This window comes from Mus caroli, chromosome 5 (genome assembly GCF_900094665.2).
Source record: "Mus caroli chromosome 5, CAROLI_EIJ_v1.1, whole genome shotgun sequence".
NCBI lineage: Eukaryota > Metazoa > Chordata > Mammalia > Rodentia > Muridae > Mus > Mus caroli.
Genome location: NC_034574.1, coordinates 22,325,689 through 22,341,788, shown reverse-complemented (window position 1 = coordinate 22,341,788; position 16,100 = coordinate 22,325,689). Strand labels below are relative to the sequence as shown.

At 47.2% G+C, this 16,100-nt stretch overlaps 1 protein-coding gene across 5 annotated transcripts in view; it reads right to left on the bottom strand.

Moving 5' to 3' along the window:
• Positions 1-16,100, bottom strand: part of Dpp6 (dipeptidyl peptidase like 6) — a 927,623-nt gene that overhangs the window by 59,352 nt on the left and 852,171 nt on the right. For all 5 annotated transcript variants that reach the window (XM_021163977.1, XM_021163979.1, XM_021163976.1 and 2 more), the window contains exons 11-15: positions 12,476-12,599; positions 11,240-11,278; positions 3,296-3,403; positions 1,477-1,568; positions 210-257 (exon numbers count right to left, since the gene is read on the bottom strand). In XM_021163977.1, the coding sequence (XP_021019636.1) occupies positions 210-257; positions 1,477-1,568; positions 3,296-3,403; positions 11,240-11,278; positions 12,476-12,599 (411 nt within the window). The remainder of the gene's footprint in view (positions 1-209; positions 258-1,476; positions 1,569-3,295; positions 3,404-11,239; positions 11,279-12,475; positions 12,600-16,100) is intronic.

The window sequence follows — 16,100 nt, the reverse complement described above, 5'->3', positions numbered from 1 at the left end:
GAGAGAGAGAGAGAGAGAGAGAGAGAGAGAGAGAGAGAGAACCAATTTGACCAAAGCAGAAACAGGACTTGAGGCCTTGGATCCAGCGGCTTCTGCACTTTTTTCTCTCCCCAGACTTTCTAGTTACCCAGCTATCCTTGCTGCCTCCTATGGGCTGCTCAGAGCTGTGGTGAAGTCATGAGGCCCTGCTGGCAGTGGGAGCCAGTTACCTGTAGAGCTGTCGTCTCCGTGGCAGGTCTTCTGTGCTTAGGAAATAGCTGTCGAGACAGAAAAGGTATACTGGGTCAACTTACCTTGGTACATTTACAGGCCACAAGCGCCATCCTAGCATCTTCATAGTACCTGCCGGAGACTATGGCCTGTTTAATGAGCAATGCTCACGTTAGGTCTGGGCACACTCATGATCATAACAGGGGAAGGCAGAGGGGCACATTGGTCACAGCATCAGCTTCAGGTGTCTTCCACACTGACTCACCCCTGCCCCTGCTCTGGGTCCTGATTTAGCAGTGAGGGCAACAGGAGGGGCACACTTAGATGCGAACATGGGGTTTTCCCTATAGACCAGTAACCTAGAGGGCAAGGAGGAGACTTTATGTAATCCCATAAAACCTGGCCTGGGGAATGCATGTGTGCTGGTTCATCCTAAGCCCGAGAGAGCCTACTGTGTGAGCAGGGAGGCTGAGCAGCATCAGGTATAGGACTGGGCCTGCACTCCTCTGATAGAGGACTGAACAATCTGGGAGAGCAGCTTAACTTCTTTGCATCTTGTTATTTATTTTAATTTTATGTGTGTGTATGTGTGTGTGTGTGTGCACATAGTTGTGTATTTGTGTGTACAGGGGCACTTGCCTATAGAGGCCAGAGGCTCACTCTGGGTATCATTCCAAGATGATTCCATATATTTGGTCTTCTTTTGAGACAGGGTCAATCTCTGGGACTTGGCTCACTGACTGGGTGAGGTGTGTTGACCAGTGAGCTCCAGAGCCCTACTTGTCCAGCACTGGAATTATAAGCCTATGCTGCCATGTCTGCTTTTTTATATGGGTCTTGGGGCTTGAACTCAGATCCTCACACTTGCACAGTGAGTACTTTAATGATAGGATCATCCCCCAGCACATTTTAGTTTGTCTTTTCAGTGGGCAAGCATACCTATCCTAACATATAACCATAGTATTAGTGAGACCACGTTGGGGATGCCCTCAGCCTGTGCCCAGGTCTACAGAGACCTGATAGACAGCTGCTTTAGAGCACCTCTGTGAACCTATGTCACCCCACTGGTATGTCAAAGCTTTCCTTTGTCACTGTGCCTTGTAGCTTTGGGAGTTGGCTGAGTCAGGAGCTCACAATGGTGAGTGCTATGTCCTTGAAGGGAAAGGAGGACCCTGAGCTCTGTGTTTTCCCTCTTCCAGCACATTTGACTAGAAATAACAAGGGGACCGGGTGGCAGTCAGAGACAGCTCCCTGGCTCTCACTCACATCTTATTCCGCTTCTCATCGTAGGACAGGATCTTGGTCACATCCCAGTCCCCGGAGGTGATGGACTGGATGTTGTCATTGCTGCTGTTGGGCTGAAATACAGACAAGATATCAGGAAGGAGACGACTTTGGTGCCTCATCTGGAGCCTGTCAGAAATGAGGCAATATCCTCCCCCTTTTTGCTTCTCTTTTATATGTTCTGGCTTAAATCTGGCATCCTCTGCAATGGCCTCTAAATGTTGCCAGTAGGAATGTCAGATGGTCCCTTATCCTACCTTCTGCAGATATACACCCAAGGCCCATGCACATGTGTGGATTTAATGTTTGTATTAGGGTCCAGGATGGAGGAAAGAGAGTGTGTGGGGAAAAGGATGATGTAGCCAAGTCAGGAGGAGTTGGGAGGAACTCAGTGCAGTTCTGATAGCTTCTGCCATTCTTGCTGAGGTCCAGGTGCTACAAGAACTGACCATGATTCCTGTGGAGCTAGCACACTTCTCAGGTTTCTCCCAGAGCCATGCACTATAGTCACCAGAGCCTGTTGTCATAGCACCAGATGCAAGGCAGCATTCAAATTTTCAGCTAGGATGCTTAGATATAGCTGTGGGTAGCTCTTCTGAATGGCATTTGCCCTGGAGAGCCAGTGCAGAGGGATGGAGTCTAACACAGGCAATGGAGGTCAACATGAAGGACTGCAGACCCAGAACAAGCTGCCTGCATCATCCTATGTCATTTAGCAGCCTATGTCATCCTGAGCTTGGAAACAGAGCCCAGGACAAGAGTGGGTGCCTGGGTCAGGATGGAAACCACTTCCTGATAGATGTTAAGGGGTTCTCAGCAATTTAGGATCCTCTGCAGGAATTTAGAGACTGGGGCTGAATGAAAGCATAGTTTGTTTGTTTGTTTTGTTTATAAATCTTGCTTGAAATGACCCCAGTGAGAATATGAACAGATCGAACCAGGTTTTGGATGTCCTGAAAGCCACGTGATTAAGTGGCTGGAAAACAGAAATGCCTGCCTAAGCTGGGAGCAGCCATCGTTCTCCCCCTCCCATGGCATTTCAGGGCCCTTCTCTCCTCCATCCCAGATATTCCTTAAGGGGATGGCCCTGTGGCTTTTATTCTGGATCCAACCAGATACACATATGCTTCCAAACAGGCTTCTTCCTAATTACATTTTATATGCTTGCTCCCATTCTTGATAACTCCAGCCTGCTTTAAAATCAAACCTGTATACAGAGGAGGCACTGGGGACACAGAGGGCCAAGCACATGCCCATCTTCATCCTTCTCAAAGCTCAGCATCCAGGCATCCCTTCTTGGGGTCACTAGTCTTCCAGGGAGGCATCACTCGCTAGCTACCCTGCTTCCCTGCTCAGCAGCACGCATTGTAGGCTGCCTGACCAGAGCAGGTATGAGTATCATTGAATGGCAGTTATGGTATCATTAGGGCCAGATCTGCTTCTCACTCAGGGTAGAAGCAGTGCTGGGGTTAGTGGGAGACTCATGAAGGACTTAGAGTAGCCTCGAGGGAAAGGAGAGTGTCAGGAAGGGCAGACAGGCACTCAGTGGTCATCTTACTGCTACCCATCAGTGAGTCTCCATGCCCCTCTATTGTTGCTAGAAATGTCATATTCCATGTCCATGTTCTTGAGCATCAGTAGAGAATTTACACTCCAGCTGCTGCCCTCCTCTGTATATGGACAAGTGGTATGCTACCTCACCCTTGGAACCCAGGGCATCTTGGGGTCCTGGGAAGGATGAGTGTTCTCACCACAAAGCCAGCACCAATAGAACAGCAGCAGAGAAGGCAGGAGGACTTACCTGGGATGATGATACGGTGATATGGTAGAATTTACCCCGGCCTCCCTGTGGGATCGCTCTGACAAAGAAAAACTTCCTGCCATCTTTGGAGAACACAGGCTCTTCATTCTGTGGACAAAGATGACAGGCCTGTCACCAAAAAGCAGCATGGGAGGAGGAGAAGTGAGTGGGGGAGGGAGCATGCTCAGATATCTTATGTGTAATTTCTAATGACAGACGGAGCTAAAGGGCAAGTGGGACTAGACAGTCAGACTTTTGGTGTTCTAAAAGCAGAGAAAGAAAGGGGCACCTAAGTCCAGAGACCAGGGCTGGGGAATTGCTCAGTTGGTCAAGTGCTTGCTGTTCAGATGCCCAGAACCATGTAAAAGCAGAAAGCGCCAGCAAGGGTCTGTGACCTGAATGCTGGGGTGGAGGGGCAGAGACAGATGAGTCCCTAAGTTTATCTCGAGTCAGCCTAATGTACTTGGTGATCCCCAGGCTCAGTGAGGGAGTCTAGGTCAAAAAATAATGTGGAGAGCAGCTGAGGAAGACACCGGGCATCAATGTCTGGCCTCCACATGCACACGCACGTTTGTGCACTTGTATGCATGCCTGTACACACCTACACAAACATATGTATATACCCTACACAGATACACATCCCACTCACACCCTTTTAATGTATATCTTAGAGAAGGCAGACAACACTGTTGTCTATAGTATGGGAAGATGAGTGAAGAAGTGGGCTTGTGCACACTCCAAGCACACCTTAAGGGTGGGAACTAAGCCAAGGACACATACTGTACTGAAACCCCTAAGCACACAAAGCTGCTACACTGAGTTTTGTCATACCCCAGCTCAAAGCCAACTGGGAAGACTTGTCACAGACCCCAATTTTCCTTCCTCTAGTCCTGCCTTCTTTTCCTTAATGAAACAGATTTCACACTGAACCACCCATTGAGGAGGCACATTGAAAGAAATAAAAAAAAAAAAAGCCCACCTGGACCAATTGTATCTATTTTAAAACTCAGACAGCAAAGAGCCCACCTAGGCCTGGCTTTCACCAGAGACATCCTGAAGAGGCAGGCGCTAGGTGGTGCACAAGTCTGAGCAAGTCATTTCTTCCTGATAACAACTCTGGAGTCAGGGCTGCCAGCTGGATGTATCCTGTTACTGCACTCTATTCCTGGCACCCCAAGAGCTGAGCAGGCAGGTCCTTGCAGCCATTAGCCTACCCTAGTAGAGGTGACCACTCTGATGGGCAGAGGAATTGTGGTACAGTAGCATCTCTACCATATTCTGAACCCAAAGTCTGGAAGATTCCATCAATATACACCAATGACTGCCTACTCCACTTACTGGCTAAGGTGTGTAATATTGTGATTCAGGAAGCTCCCAGAGATGCAAACAAGCAGTAAATAGAGCACAGCTGGCCCAGGAAAACCTCATTTCCCCACAGTAAAGGAACACACGCAAAGATGATGTGCTCAGAGAAATGAACTAATGTGATTAAAATGACATTTAATCTTCATGAATATTTGCAATAAAATGAAACCTTTAATCTGCAAATATTGATTTTTCTATTTAGAGTTGGGAGTGTGGTATTTAACAGAAGAGGAGTGGAAAGAGCAGCTGTTAATTTGGCTTTTTAGATGGACTTTTGTTTGCCAACCATGGGATGGATGAGGCAAGAGTCCCCTAGTTTTCTGGGGGAAATGTTTGCACTTTGGACAGAGATTAAAAGTACTATGATTAATTCTGGACAGAAGTAGTGTGCTCACAGTGAGAGGCCTCAGCTTCTGAGACCATTTTCCACTGCTCCCTGGAGCCTTCCAGAATATGTGGAGCAGGGCAGTGTTTGGAAAGTTGCTCATGTGGTTAAAGTGCACTTGTGCATGTGTGTGCGTGTGCGTGCGTGTGTGCATGTGTGTGTGTGTGTGTGTGTACATTGGATACCAGAGATCAATCTTGGCAGTTCTCCCTCAGGACACTGTCGATTCTGTTTTCTGTTTCTTGTTTCCTTTCCTGTGTCTGTGGTATGCTGATTTGGTGAGGTTGAATGGCCAGTGAGCTCCAAGGATCTTCCCAGTGCTGGGATTCCAAGCATATCCCACCATGCCTTGTGTTCATTTGTGTGGTTTCTGGGGGTTGAACTCAGCTTGCAAGCTCCTTACTGGCTGAGCTCTCTCTCCAGTCTAGTAAATAAACTTTTAGTGATAAAGTTTCCTGGGCACCAGGATTTGAATACAGGTTCTGTCTCTCGTTTGAGATTGAGGGATTCTGACTGCCAGCTCTCTCCGCAGCAGACCTTCAAGGAATGCAGTCTCTGTATGGCTTCTGCCAGTTTCTTCCATAGCTTCTATCCTCTGACCTTCTAGCTCAAAGTCTGAAATCACAAAACCAAATTTCTAGCTAAAGATGTAAGACTGCTGGAAACTCACCCACAAGGCTGACTTCAACACCCAAGGGTGCAGAGCCTGAAGGCCCTCATGGGTTTATACCAGTGACAACTTGCCAGTCTGGCAGCAGTGATGGCCATGCATGTGGGTAGATGAGATTTACTATTTCTCTAGCATATCCTCAGAGAAGAGAGTTCCTGGTAAGAGTATACACATATGTGCCCTCTTGTTGGCTTCTGGGGTTCTCTGTGGGGCCTGTAGTGAGGCTTCAGGAAGGAGAAGGAAAGAAGGGAAGATATGTTATTGGACATTACTTGGACATGCTATGTCAACTTGGATGGCTATGACAACTCCAGGCTGCCAGCACAGTGCCAACCATCCTGCTGGCACCGCAATGGGGAGACTGGTCAGCTGGAGCAGACAGCATCTCCCTGGGTCTGCAGGGTCTTCTGGGATTTGTGCAGCAAGCTGCACAGCAAGGTGGATGGCAGTAGGGTGTGGCCTCAGTGTTATCTCCCTGGGTCATGCCTGTGATCTCTGATAAGAAATGTCTGATACCCTGAAGGAGCAGCCAGAGGCTTCCTGACAGCTGGTGGCAGTGGCAGCCCAGCCTTACATAGGGCTCCTGTGTTGCCCTGCAGCACCACATCACCATGAAAGATACAGATCATTTTTGAAAGTGGTGTTCATGAATCCCTTTAGGGAAAAAGGATGCAATGGGAAGCTGTTTGAGATTGGGTTTCTCTGGAGCTTGAGTTTGACCCCCTTATAGAGCATGGTACGTAGGTAGGTAATCAGATTCACCATAGCTTGTCATGGCAGCCCTGACGCTCTCAGAGAGTTTTACAGTGTGTTGATGGTTAGATTCACTGAAGCTTCTCACAGCAGCTCAGGATGGAACACACCTATCCTGTGTGAATGGCTGGGCAGCCTGACAGAGCCACAAGCACCCCAGAGAGGAGTGTTCTCACAGGGAGCGTAATAAAACATTTCATGAAGTGGGAACTGAGGGCATTCACCAGACCATGTAGCCACTCTTTCTAGTTCTGGTTTCTTGCAAGTTTAAAGCGACTGTGTCTTCAAAATCAAGCACTTGTTCTGTTAGCTAGAAATTTACATTTTAAAATGGTAAAAGCAATCAGTGCTAGTATTCCTCTTCATGCTGCTGGGAAAGGGCCTGGCTTCCTGAGTGCTGTTTGCGAGTTCAGCGTTCATACCCTGTTCCTGAGCTGCTGTTGGTTTCCTCTCACATTGTAAGATGTTCAGTCAGAAAACAGGAAAATGTAGCTGGTGTTGGCTACGGCCACTCTGTCATGCTGAAGAGAAGGCAAACAGTGGAGGATGGCTAGAGGTTCTCTCCCCAGGACCCCCAGGACCAGGCCGTGTGTCCATCCAGGGGCCAGAGTGAGACCAGATAGGAAGTAGCTGCTTCCAAAGGAGAAGTCCCTTGGGGTTGGGCACGAGGACACTGAAGTGTACTCTGCCTCAAACTCATTATGAGCTGGCTTTCTTTGGAGCCTGCACTTCCCTTCAAACCTGGCCTGAATATCCCTGTGCTTGTTCCATGTCCCCTTCCCCTGATTTTCCTGGCTTCCCTCTTGTCAGAGGCTGAGCCACCAAAACACAGCTTCTGAGTCTAATTCACTCCTATGCCTTGGGATTTATGAGCCATCTCATCTCCCTGTCTAGATGGGAACATCACCAAAAGCTATACTCTGTTGGTTCATTTCAAAACAAAACAAAACAAACTACTGAGGTAAAATTTACAAGCACAACATTTTAACAAAATGGAGCAATCCTAGCATTTCGTGCACTCATGATGTCATACACTTGCCCCTCCCCCAACCAATCTGTTTCTTCGGATGTGCCTATGCTGGATGTTCTAGAGGAACAGACACACACCACAGGGCCTTTTGTGTCTGCTCCCTTCAGTCCTCAGTGGTGTAGCACCCACAGCTGCCAAGGGTGGGGCTCCTTCAATAGGCACTTGGGGTATACCCACGAAATGGAGTATTACTCACCTTGATAAAAGTATCAATGTCCAACATGCAACATATGCTGAAGGAGAGTAGCTGACCATGTTTTATAGCTGAACATTTTAAGCCAACAACAATTTATATTTATCAAATAGAAAGTGTATTTTGCAATTCAGGCATTCAGGAATGACCAAATGGGGCAATGAATACATACACCATATATTTTTCATGTCAAATACAGCTTAGACTCTACTTATAAATTTTATTTTCTGTAACTTTATGTATATGTGTGTGAGCCTGCATGAGTATATGTGTACCATGGGCATGTGGGAGCCCTTAGAGGCCAGACTAGGGCATCCCCTGGAACTGGAGTTACAGATGGCTGGTAAGCTGACATGTGGGTGCTAGGAATAGAACCTAGGTTCTCTGTAAAAGCAGCCAGTGCTCTTAACTACTGAGCCTTCTCTCTAGCCCTGTGTAATTGTAAAGAGCACAGGAAATTAATGGACCATGCTGTGCATTAGAATCTCCTGAGCTTACTTTTCTTGAACAAACTGAAACCAACCAACCTCCACCATCACACATTCCCAGGAACCACCCGTTCTGTCCTTTGAATGAGAACATGCAGCTACCGGTGGCTAATTTGACTGACAACTTTACTGGATTAAGGACCACCTAAAATTCTAGCGCAACTATGGGTCTGTCTGCGAGGTTGTTTCCCAACAGGATTAACTGCTGGAAGACTTGCTGTGGATGGCGCCATCTTGCGGCCTGGATAGGCAGACTGAATAAAGAGTGAGAAAGGAGGATGCCCACTGAGTACCAGCATCCACCTCTCCACTGCCTCTCTGTGGATACTGTCATGTGCCCAGCTGCTCTGTGATCCTGCCACCATAACATTTATCACAGGATTGTATCCATGACGATAGAGCCGTGAGTCAAATACACCCAACGTTCCTTGCTTAAGTTACATTTGTCAGTACTTTGCCATAGCAACGAGCTGAGTAAATGACACACATAGCATGCATCCCTCTACGCCTGGCTCTGCACTTGTCACAATATCCCCTAGCTTCACCCTTGCTTCCTTCCTGCATCTTATATCTCCTTCACTGTTTTGTCCCTTGCTGTTGTGATCTGTGATGCATTGACACAGGAGTCATTTTAGCATTCCGATTTCCTTTCCTTTGGATACAGACCCAGGAGTGGGGTTGCACTTTTAGCTGTTTGAGGAATCCATGCTATCTTTTGCAGAGACTTTCCTAACTTATGTTCTTGCCAACAGGTGTGGGAGTTCCCTGTCTTCCCACATTCTCTATAATACACATCTTTTGTCTTTTGATAATATTCTGTCAGATATGATGTTCTTTCACTTTGTGACTTACAGCTGCATTTTTTTTTTCTGGTGATTCCTGATGAACATTTTCCTCCATGTATCTGCTGATCATTTGTGTCATCTTAGAGACATGCATATTCAGATTATTATTTTTTTGTTTTAAAATAGAGCCATACATATTTTTTTCTAAAAGTGAGTTATCTCTTTGGTCTGGAGAGATGGCTCAGCAAGTAAGAGCACTGGCTGTTTTTCAGAGACCCAAGTGGGTTCTCAGGACCCACATGGCAACTTCCAACTGCCTGTACATAATCCCAGCTTCCATGGATCCGATACCCTGTACTGTCTTCTGTAAAGACCATGGCACACATATATGTGTAAAATAAGATGTCTTAAAATGTTTGAGCTGTCTTAATTTTTTATACATCTAAGTATTAACCCCATATCTCATATGTATTAGTTACTTTAAAATTTCTGTGATAAAATACCCTCACTAAAAACAACTTAAGAGATAACGGGGTTTGTTCTGATTCGGTTTGACAGTACAGTCCATCATGGTTGGAACAGTTAGGCAGTGGGGGTGTGAACAGCTCATTTCATTGCATCCAAAGCCAGAAGCAGAGAGAGAGAGAGAGAGAGAGAGAGAGAGAGAGAGAGAGAGAGAGAGAGAGAGAGAGAGAAATGCTGGCACTCAGCGCATTTTCTGGATTAAGAACCATCGGTCCTCAGGGGTGGTGGTGTCTGGGAGGCGGTGCAGCTTGCTGGGAAAGTATGTCACTGGGGGCAGACCTTGAAAGCCACAGCCTTATCCCATTCCAGTTTGTTCTCTCTGCTTTGTGTTTGTGTTTGAAGACATGAGCTCTCAGATTTCTGTCCTTGTTACATGCCCCTCTTGCTGGCTGTCATGCCCCACCACCCTTATAAATGCTTATCCCCTTGGAAATGATAAACCAAAATAAACCCTTTCATTCAGAGGTTGTTTTTGGTCATTGCGCTTTCTCATAGCAATGGAGAAGTTAAGTACCACAGGGGCTGCTGCTGATAGGTGTAGTTTCATGGATAGAATCTTTCATGTCAATAAAAACAAATGTCTGTGTTTCTTAGTCACAGTTCTGTTTTCTTACTTTGTTGTGGATAGAACCTGGGGCTTTGTGCGCACAAAACAAGTGCTCTGCCTTGGAGCAACACCCCGAGCCCTCTCTGCAATGACTCTTTGGATTCAAATCTGTTTTGATTTTTCTTACAGGATTTGAAGATATTTTTATTTCCTCAGGTGGAATAAAAGAGAAATGGTTCCTTGAACTTTGTTCTTTCTAACACAAGAGTGTGGAAAGAGACAATAGAATCAATAGAACATACCAGTGCTAAGGGGGTCGCTCTCTGAGTACATTAATTCAAAAAACTGTATCACAGGGTGGGTTGCCTTGGCTTCTCTCCAGAGCTATTAGTTTTAAACTTTATTTAATTTTAAATTTTTAATTAAAAATGATGTGTATTTGTGTAGGGGTTTGTGCACACGAGTATGAGGCTCTCAGAGGTCTGAGAGAGTGTCTGATCGCCTGAGCTAGAGACACAGGCAATTTTGACCATTACGTACTGGGGCTGGGATGTGAGCTCCAGTCCTCACCAAGGGCAGTTTGCATCTTAACCATGGAGCCAACTCTTCAGCACCTCCTGATCTCCACGGACTGACTGACCTCTCCGTTTCAGTGTTGGTGACTGGGCCAAGGGTTGTTGTTCGCCTAAGAGCTTTACCAGTGAGCCATACCTCAAACCCCTAACCTCTTGTAATCTTCAGCTCCCAGAGCCTGAGTTATAGAATGGAAAAAACTCTCAGAGATGATTCTGCTGACCAGTTTCTGAGGAAATATCTCTCCAAGGGAGGGCACATGCCTAAGAATAAATGGAGTACCAACCACACTTTAATCTGCTTAGTCATTGTAGGCCCCAGCTGGTCAATAGTGGGCTTTTCTGGGCTCATGATTTTCAGGTCACCAAATATATTGTCTGACTGGGAGATGAGATCTATCCCATCATTGTCTTTGGGGGAAAGTGTCATCCAGGGAACTTGACATCTACAGCAGGGCCCGGCAAGCTTCTCAGGATGATGAAGAGGGCTGGACTTACACTGTCCCAGTTAGAGTAGCACATGTGCTTGGACGATCCCAGGTGGGAATCCCCAAGTGATTCTTTGTATGAAACCATGGTACCCACCCCTGTCAAGGTGAGGAGAGCATGCGAGGCTGGTATGTGGAGTTACCTGTCTGTGGAGCCAGGCTTCACTTTCATCTTCATGTTTCTGAAATAGAATTGGACTGTTAGAAAGGGCCCTTTGTTTGTGTGAACTGTACATAGAATGATTTAATTTTACCTATGCGGCAGCTGCCCTTGAACACAGTGGCCACCAGGGTTTCTCAGTGTGGCAGTAATCCCTCTTTGTGACTCACATCCTAGCACAAGTGTCCTCAGGCAGTCACCACTGGGCTGTGTGTCCTGTTAGGCTGCTTCTTCAGAAGGCTCAGATGCTGCACTGTTTGGAACTCTGTGTGTGTTTGTGTGTGTATGCGCGCACGTGCATGAGTGCGTACAATGCATGTTAGTAGAAATGTGGATCAAAACTGCAGTTTATAATTTCAAGAAGCAATTCTGGGAAACAAAGTCAGTTAAAAGAGGCAAGGCACATATGGAAGTTGCTCTCCAGACCTGTGTATGAAAGTACACAAACCAATCATGCCTGGACACCAAATGGTGTTCTGCTTGGTTGCTGTCACCTGAGATGCCACCAGGCTGGTGCTGCTCCTGACTGTGGGTGGCAGTGGCAGTGGAAGTGGCATGCATGGTGGGAATAGCAGGCCAGGCACAGAGAAGGTTTGGACATTCATCGATGGTGTCCAGCACTGAGCTCTGCCTGAGTTTCTTTTCTCTTCAGCAAGCCCATCAGAAACACCCAGAATTGCGTCCAGTAATGGTAGGAAAATGTCAGGCCAACTTGAGGTGTCAGAGGCAGGAGCAGGTCATTGCAACCTCCTAGGGAACCTCCTGGGTACTGAGAGCCGTTGGGTAGGGCTCACAGCTCTCAGTAACCCTGCATAGGCAAGCCTGGTGTTTCTTGCTAGATAAAATAGAAACTTAGGGTTAAAAAAAAAAGATACCTGTGCTGGGGTACCTGGCTTTACAGTGTTACAAGAGAGAAAGGGTCAGGTCCTGGCCAAGTCTCCTCCTCTTTTGAGCAACAGAAAACAAGGAGAGCAGTATTTCCAGGAGAGCAGCCAGTGTGAATGGAAACAGACCCTTGCCCCTGAGATTAATGGCTACACCTCTGAAGTGCCCCCGATCTTGTAGCAATATCTGACTTGTCCACCAGGTGGCACCAAACCAGAGGCTGGACATAGTGTCAATGACAGAGCTAAGCTAGGCTTCACATTTCTCCAGCAGGATTTGGATGACACTTATTTTATGACATTCCTTTACCCCCTTCTCTGTCTCAGTACTGTACCTTAGTGCAGACACCCGTGGTGGCATCACAGAGGGTCAGGATTGACACATTCTGGGCCCGGTTCAGCCAGGTCACAGCGACCTTGGTGCTGGTGGCCCATTTCACCATGGTGATGTAATATTCCCTGAGAACACAAACAAGAGTGTGAGCAGGGCCAACGAACACCAGAAGATGACTACACCCCTTTCTGCATACAGCAGTCAGTGTGTGTAGGTGTGGGGTTCTGAAATGGGGTCATTCATATGTGGGGTCAATGTCCTTATGGGTAGTCATATAACGCGCAGTACCTATCCCCCACCAGCTGGGCTCTTAAAACCGAAGGCGGGGTCACTGGGGTTGGCCTGGCAGTCCGGAGGGATGTTACCCACTCTGGTTGGGACTCTACTGACTTCAGTTTCACATCATAGTCCTACCAAAGCTTACACTTTGGCTGTTTGAGAGAAGAAGGACCTGGCAGAGAGGTGGGCATACGAGGGCAAGGGAGAAGGAGTCCTGAGTGAGGGGCAGTGCAGGGGATCCTCAGAGAACCAAGCTGGAGAGACTTCAAAGCTGGGATAATGAGGGCTCAGTTCTTTTTCTTCATTCTTTAAGGAAGACATAGCCAGGATTGGGGATGATGGCTCTGTTCCCAAGCTTCGGTGAACTCAGTTTGATGCCACATGCTGGATTTTACCCAAACCTGAAAACACCACCATGCTCAGAGTAGCCTTATGTTACTATTGGGAGTGCAGGGGAGGGGAAGGAAGAGCAAAGAGCTGACAGGGGAGCTGTGGAATGCTGACCTCCCAGCAGCTGTACCTGCCTGCACAAGGCCTGCTCAAGATCCAGCCAACCAACCTCCAGCATGGACCAGGGAGAGGAGCCATGGCCTCACCATTGGCACATAAACTATTAACAATTGAAGGCTACTGAGGGAGTCACTCTCCTTTGGGGATATAACTGATAATAAGTAGCTCATGCCCTGGTGAATAGCCACATAAGCATGCGTGTCTGTATAGCACTAATCAGACTCAGGGGCTATCAGAAACAAGAAGAAAGGAAGGCATGGAATTAGGGGGTGATGGGAAGTTGGAGGGAGGTAGTGGTAGATAGATGTAACAAAATATGCTGTATAACTAGGTGGAATTTTCATCAAACTATAGGTCTCTCTTTCCAGTCCTGCCCCTAATCAGTGTCCTTTGAGTGGGCAGATGCTTTGTTAGACTGATGCCGTGCTGAAGAATGTAGACAAACTGGGAGGCATTTCAGGGAGAGGACAAAGCAAGATGGGAAGTAGAAGCCTTCTGAGAGAGCTGGGGTGGAGCTGGCACAGAAAGGATGGAGCACTCTGGTGTGGCTGCAAGACGCCAAAGGCCGAGAGGCATGTGCGAGTTGTGTGTATGTGATAGCGATGTCACATCTACAAGTGAGCGTAGCAACAGGAAGCTATGGTTCTTGTGAGCAATGCTGCTGCTTCTTTTCAGTTTTGTGACTTTATTTGACTCTCAGCAGTTTCCATCCATACTGACTGTTCGTTTGAATGTTAGTAACAGGTACATAAGTTATTGAAGTATAGAGCTTGTTTGGTGAATCCTCATCTCATTAAATATTCTGGACAAATGTGCCTGGATACAGTATGGAATGTTTCTTATTCTTTTGATGCAAACATCTTTGTTGAATTTGTTATCAACATTATTTGAAGTTTTATCTCCTTCAGGTAAATTCCCAGATTCCTTGACTTTTATTTTATTTTATGTTTTTCTGGTGTCTGCAGAGGCTAGAAGAGAGCACTAGTTCCCTGGAACTGGAGTTACAAATGGTTGTGAGCCACCATGTGGGTGCTGGGGATGGAACTTGGGTCCTCAGGAAGGGCACCAAGTGCTGTCCCCTACAGAGCCATCTCATTAGCCTTGAGCGCTCCTCGAAGCCTGCTTTGCAGATGCACTTATGAATATTTGAGAGTGGGTTTTCATGTCACTGCCTCCTCAATGGCAGAGCAGCTCCTGCTTCACCACCTTCCCTTGCAGGAATTGTTCCACCAGGCCCAAGTTGGAAAGGTTTCTGACAGTCTTTCTATCCTAAAGGAGGATGTCCACTTAGAGTCGCCCACACAGTACTCAGGGCAGTTGCTGTGGGCAGCAGGGTCCTACTTAAAAAAATGCAGGCACTCATGGCTAGGCACTGGCTCACAGGTAGGATGGAGGCTGGATGAGCAGGCCTCTAACTCTAGCTCCAGAGGGTAGCAGGCTCTGCCTGTGAGCATGTGGAAGGGGCACTTGTACTTTGGCTAAGGAGATGCCTTCAGATCAGAGCAAGGAGGCCTTTGCTGGTGAGCAGTGAATGAATTCTTGATTAGTTCATTGTTTGCCATAAAATATGAATGGGCATTCTCTCTCTCATAGGGGTTAATGTGCCATGTCACATTGTGGTATTCAGGTTTTGGCACAGTTCTGACAGCCTGTGGCAATAAAGGGGAAAGGGGACAAAATCTATTGATCTTATGACACAAAGAGCTGAGACTTAACTCCAGCATCTTAAAGCAATGATGATGTTCCATGCATCAAGCTGGGACAGAACATACTGTGAGAGGGATTTTTTTTTTGAGACAGGATTTCTCTGTATAATCTTGGCTGTCCTGGAACTTGCTTTGTAGATCACGCTGCCCTGAACTCATAGACATCCACTTGCCTCTGCCTCCCAAGTGCTGGGGTAAAAGGCGTGCGCCACCTAAGGGGATGTGCTTTAGTAGAGGACAGCTTTGAGCACAATGCTGCCTGCAGGGAAGTTCTGTGTCTTTCTAGAGTTACCATGCAACTATCTATGCAGCCGAGTGCATTGTAGAAAATAGAGATGTAGTGCATTCAGACAGATGGCTATTTAATGCCTCCCAGTAGTTTCTCTCTCACTGAGGACCAAGAATGAAGTATGCTTCTATTTTGTTTTTCTATCAGAGGGGCTGGATATACATCAGGGCTGGCTGTCAGGGTGTGTGAAGAGCTGGTGTCACAGAAAATATGCTTTGGCAGTTGTGGGCTCTGTATTCAACAGTTAACGATGCAGCAGTGAAAGCATCCATTGAGGAGTGGCAGAGTCAATTTTATGGCAGTCCTCTGTGTATGCTAGTTTAGTGTAGCAAAAGCCTATCTATTTATCACAATGTCTGTCCATCCGTCCATCCACCCATCCATCTATTCACCTATCCACCTATCTATCCACCCAAACACCCACCCCACCCTACTCCACCCATCCCACCTTATTCTACCCCATCCATGCATCCATCCATCCACCCACCCACCCACCCAGCTACCCACCCAACCCACACACACACCCACCCACCCATCCACCTACTCCATTCATCCATCTATCCATCCACCCACCCATCCACCCATCCCATCCATCCATCCATCCATCCACCCACCCACCTGTCCACCTACCCATCCATTCTTCCATCCATCCATCCATCCATCCATCCATCCATCCATCCATCCATCCACCTGTCCACCTACCCCATCCATTCTTCCATCCATCCATCCACCCACCCACCCACCTGTCCACCTACCCCATCCATTCTTCCATCCATCCATCCATCCATCCATCCATCCATCCATCCACCCACCCACCCACCCCATCCACCCATCCATCCATC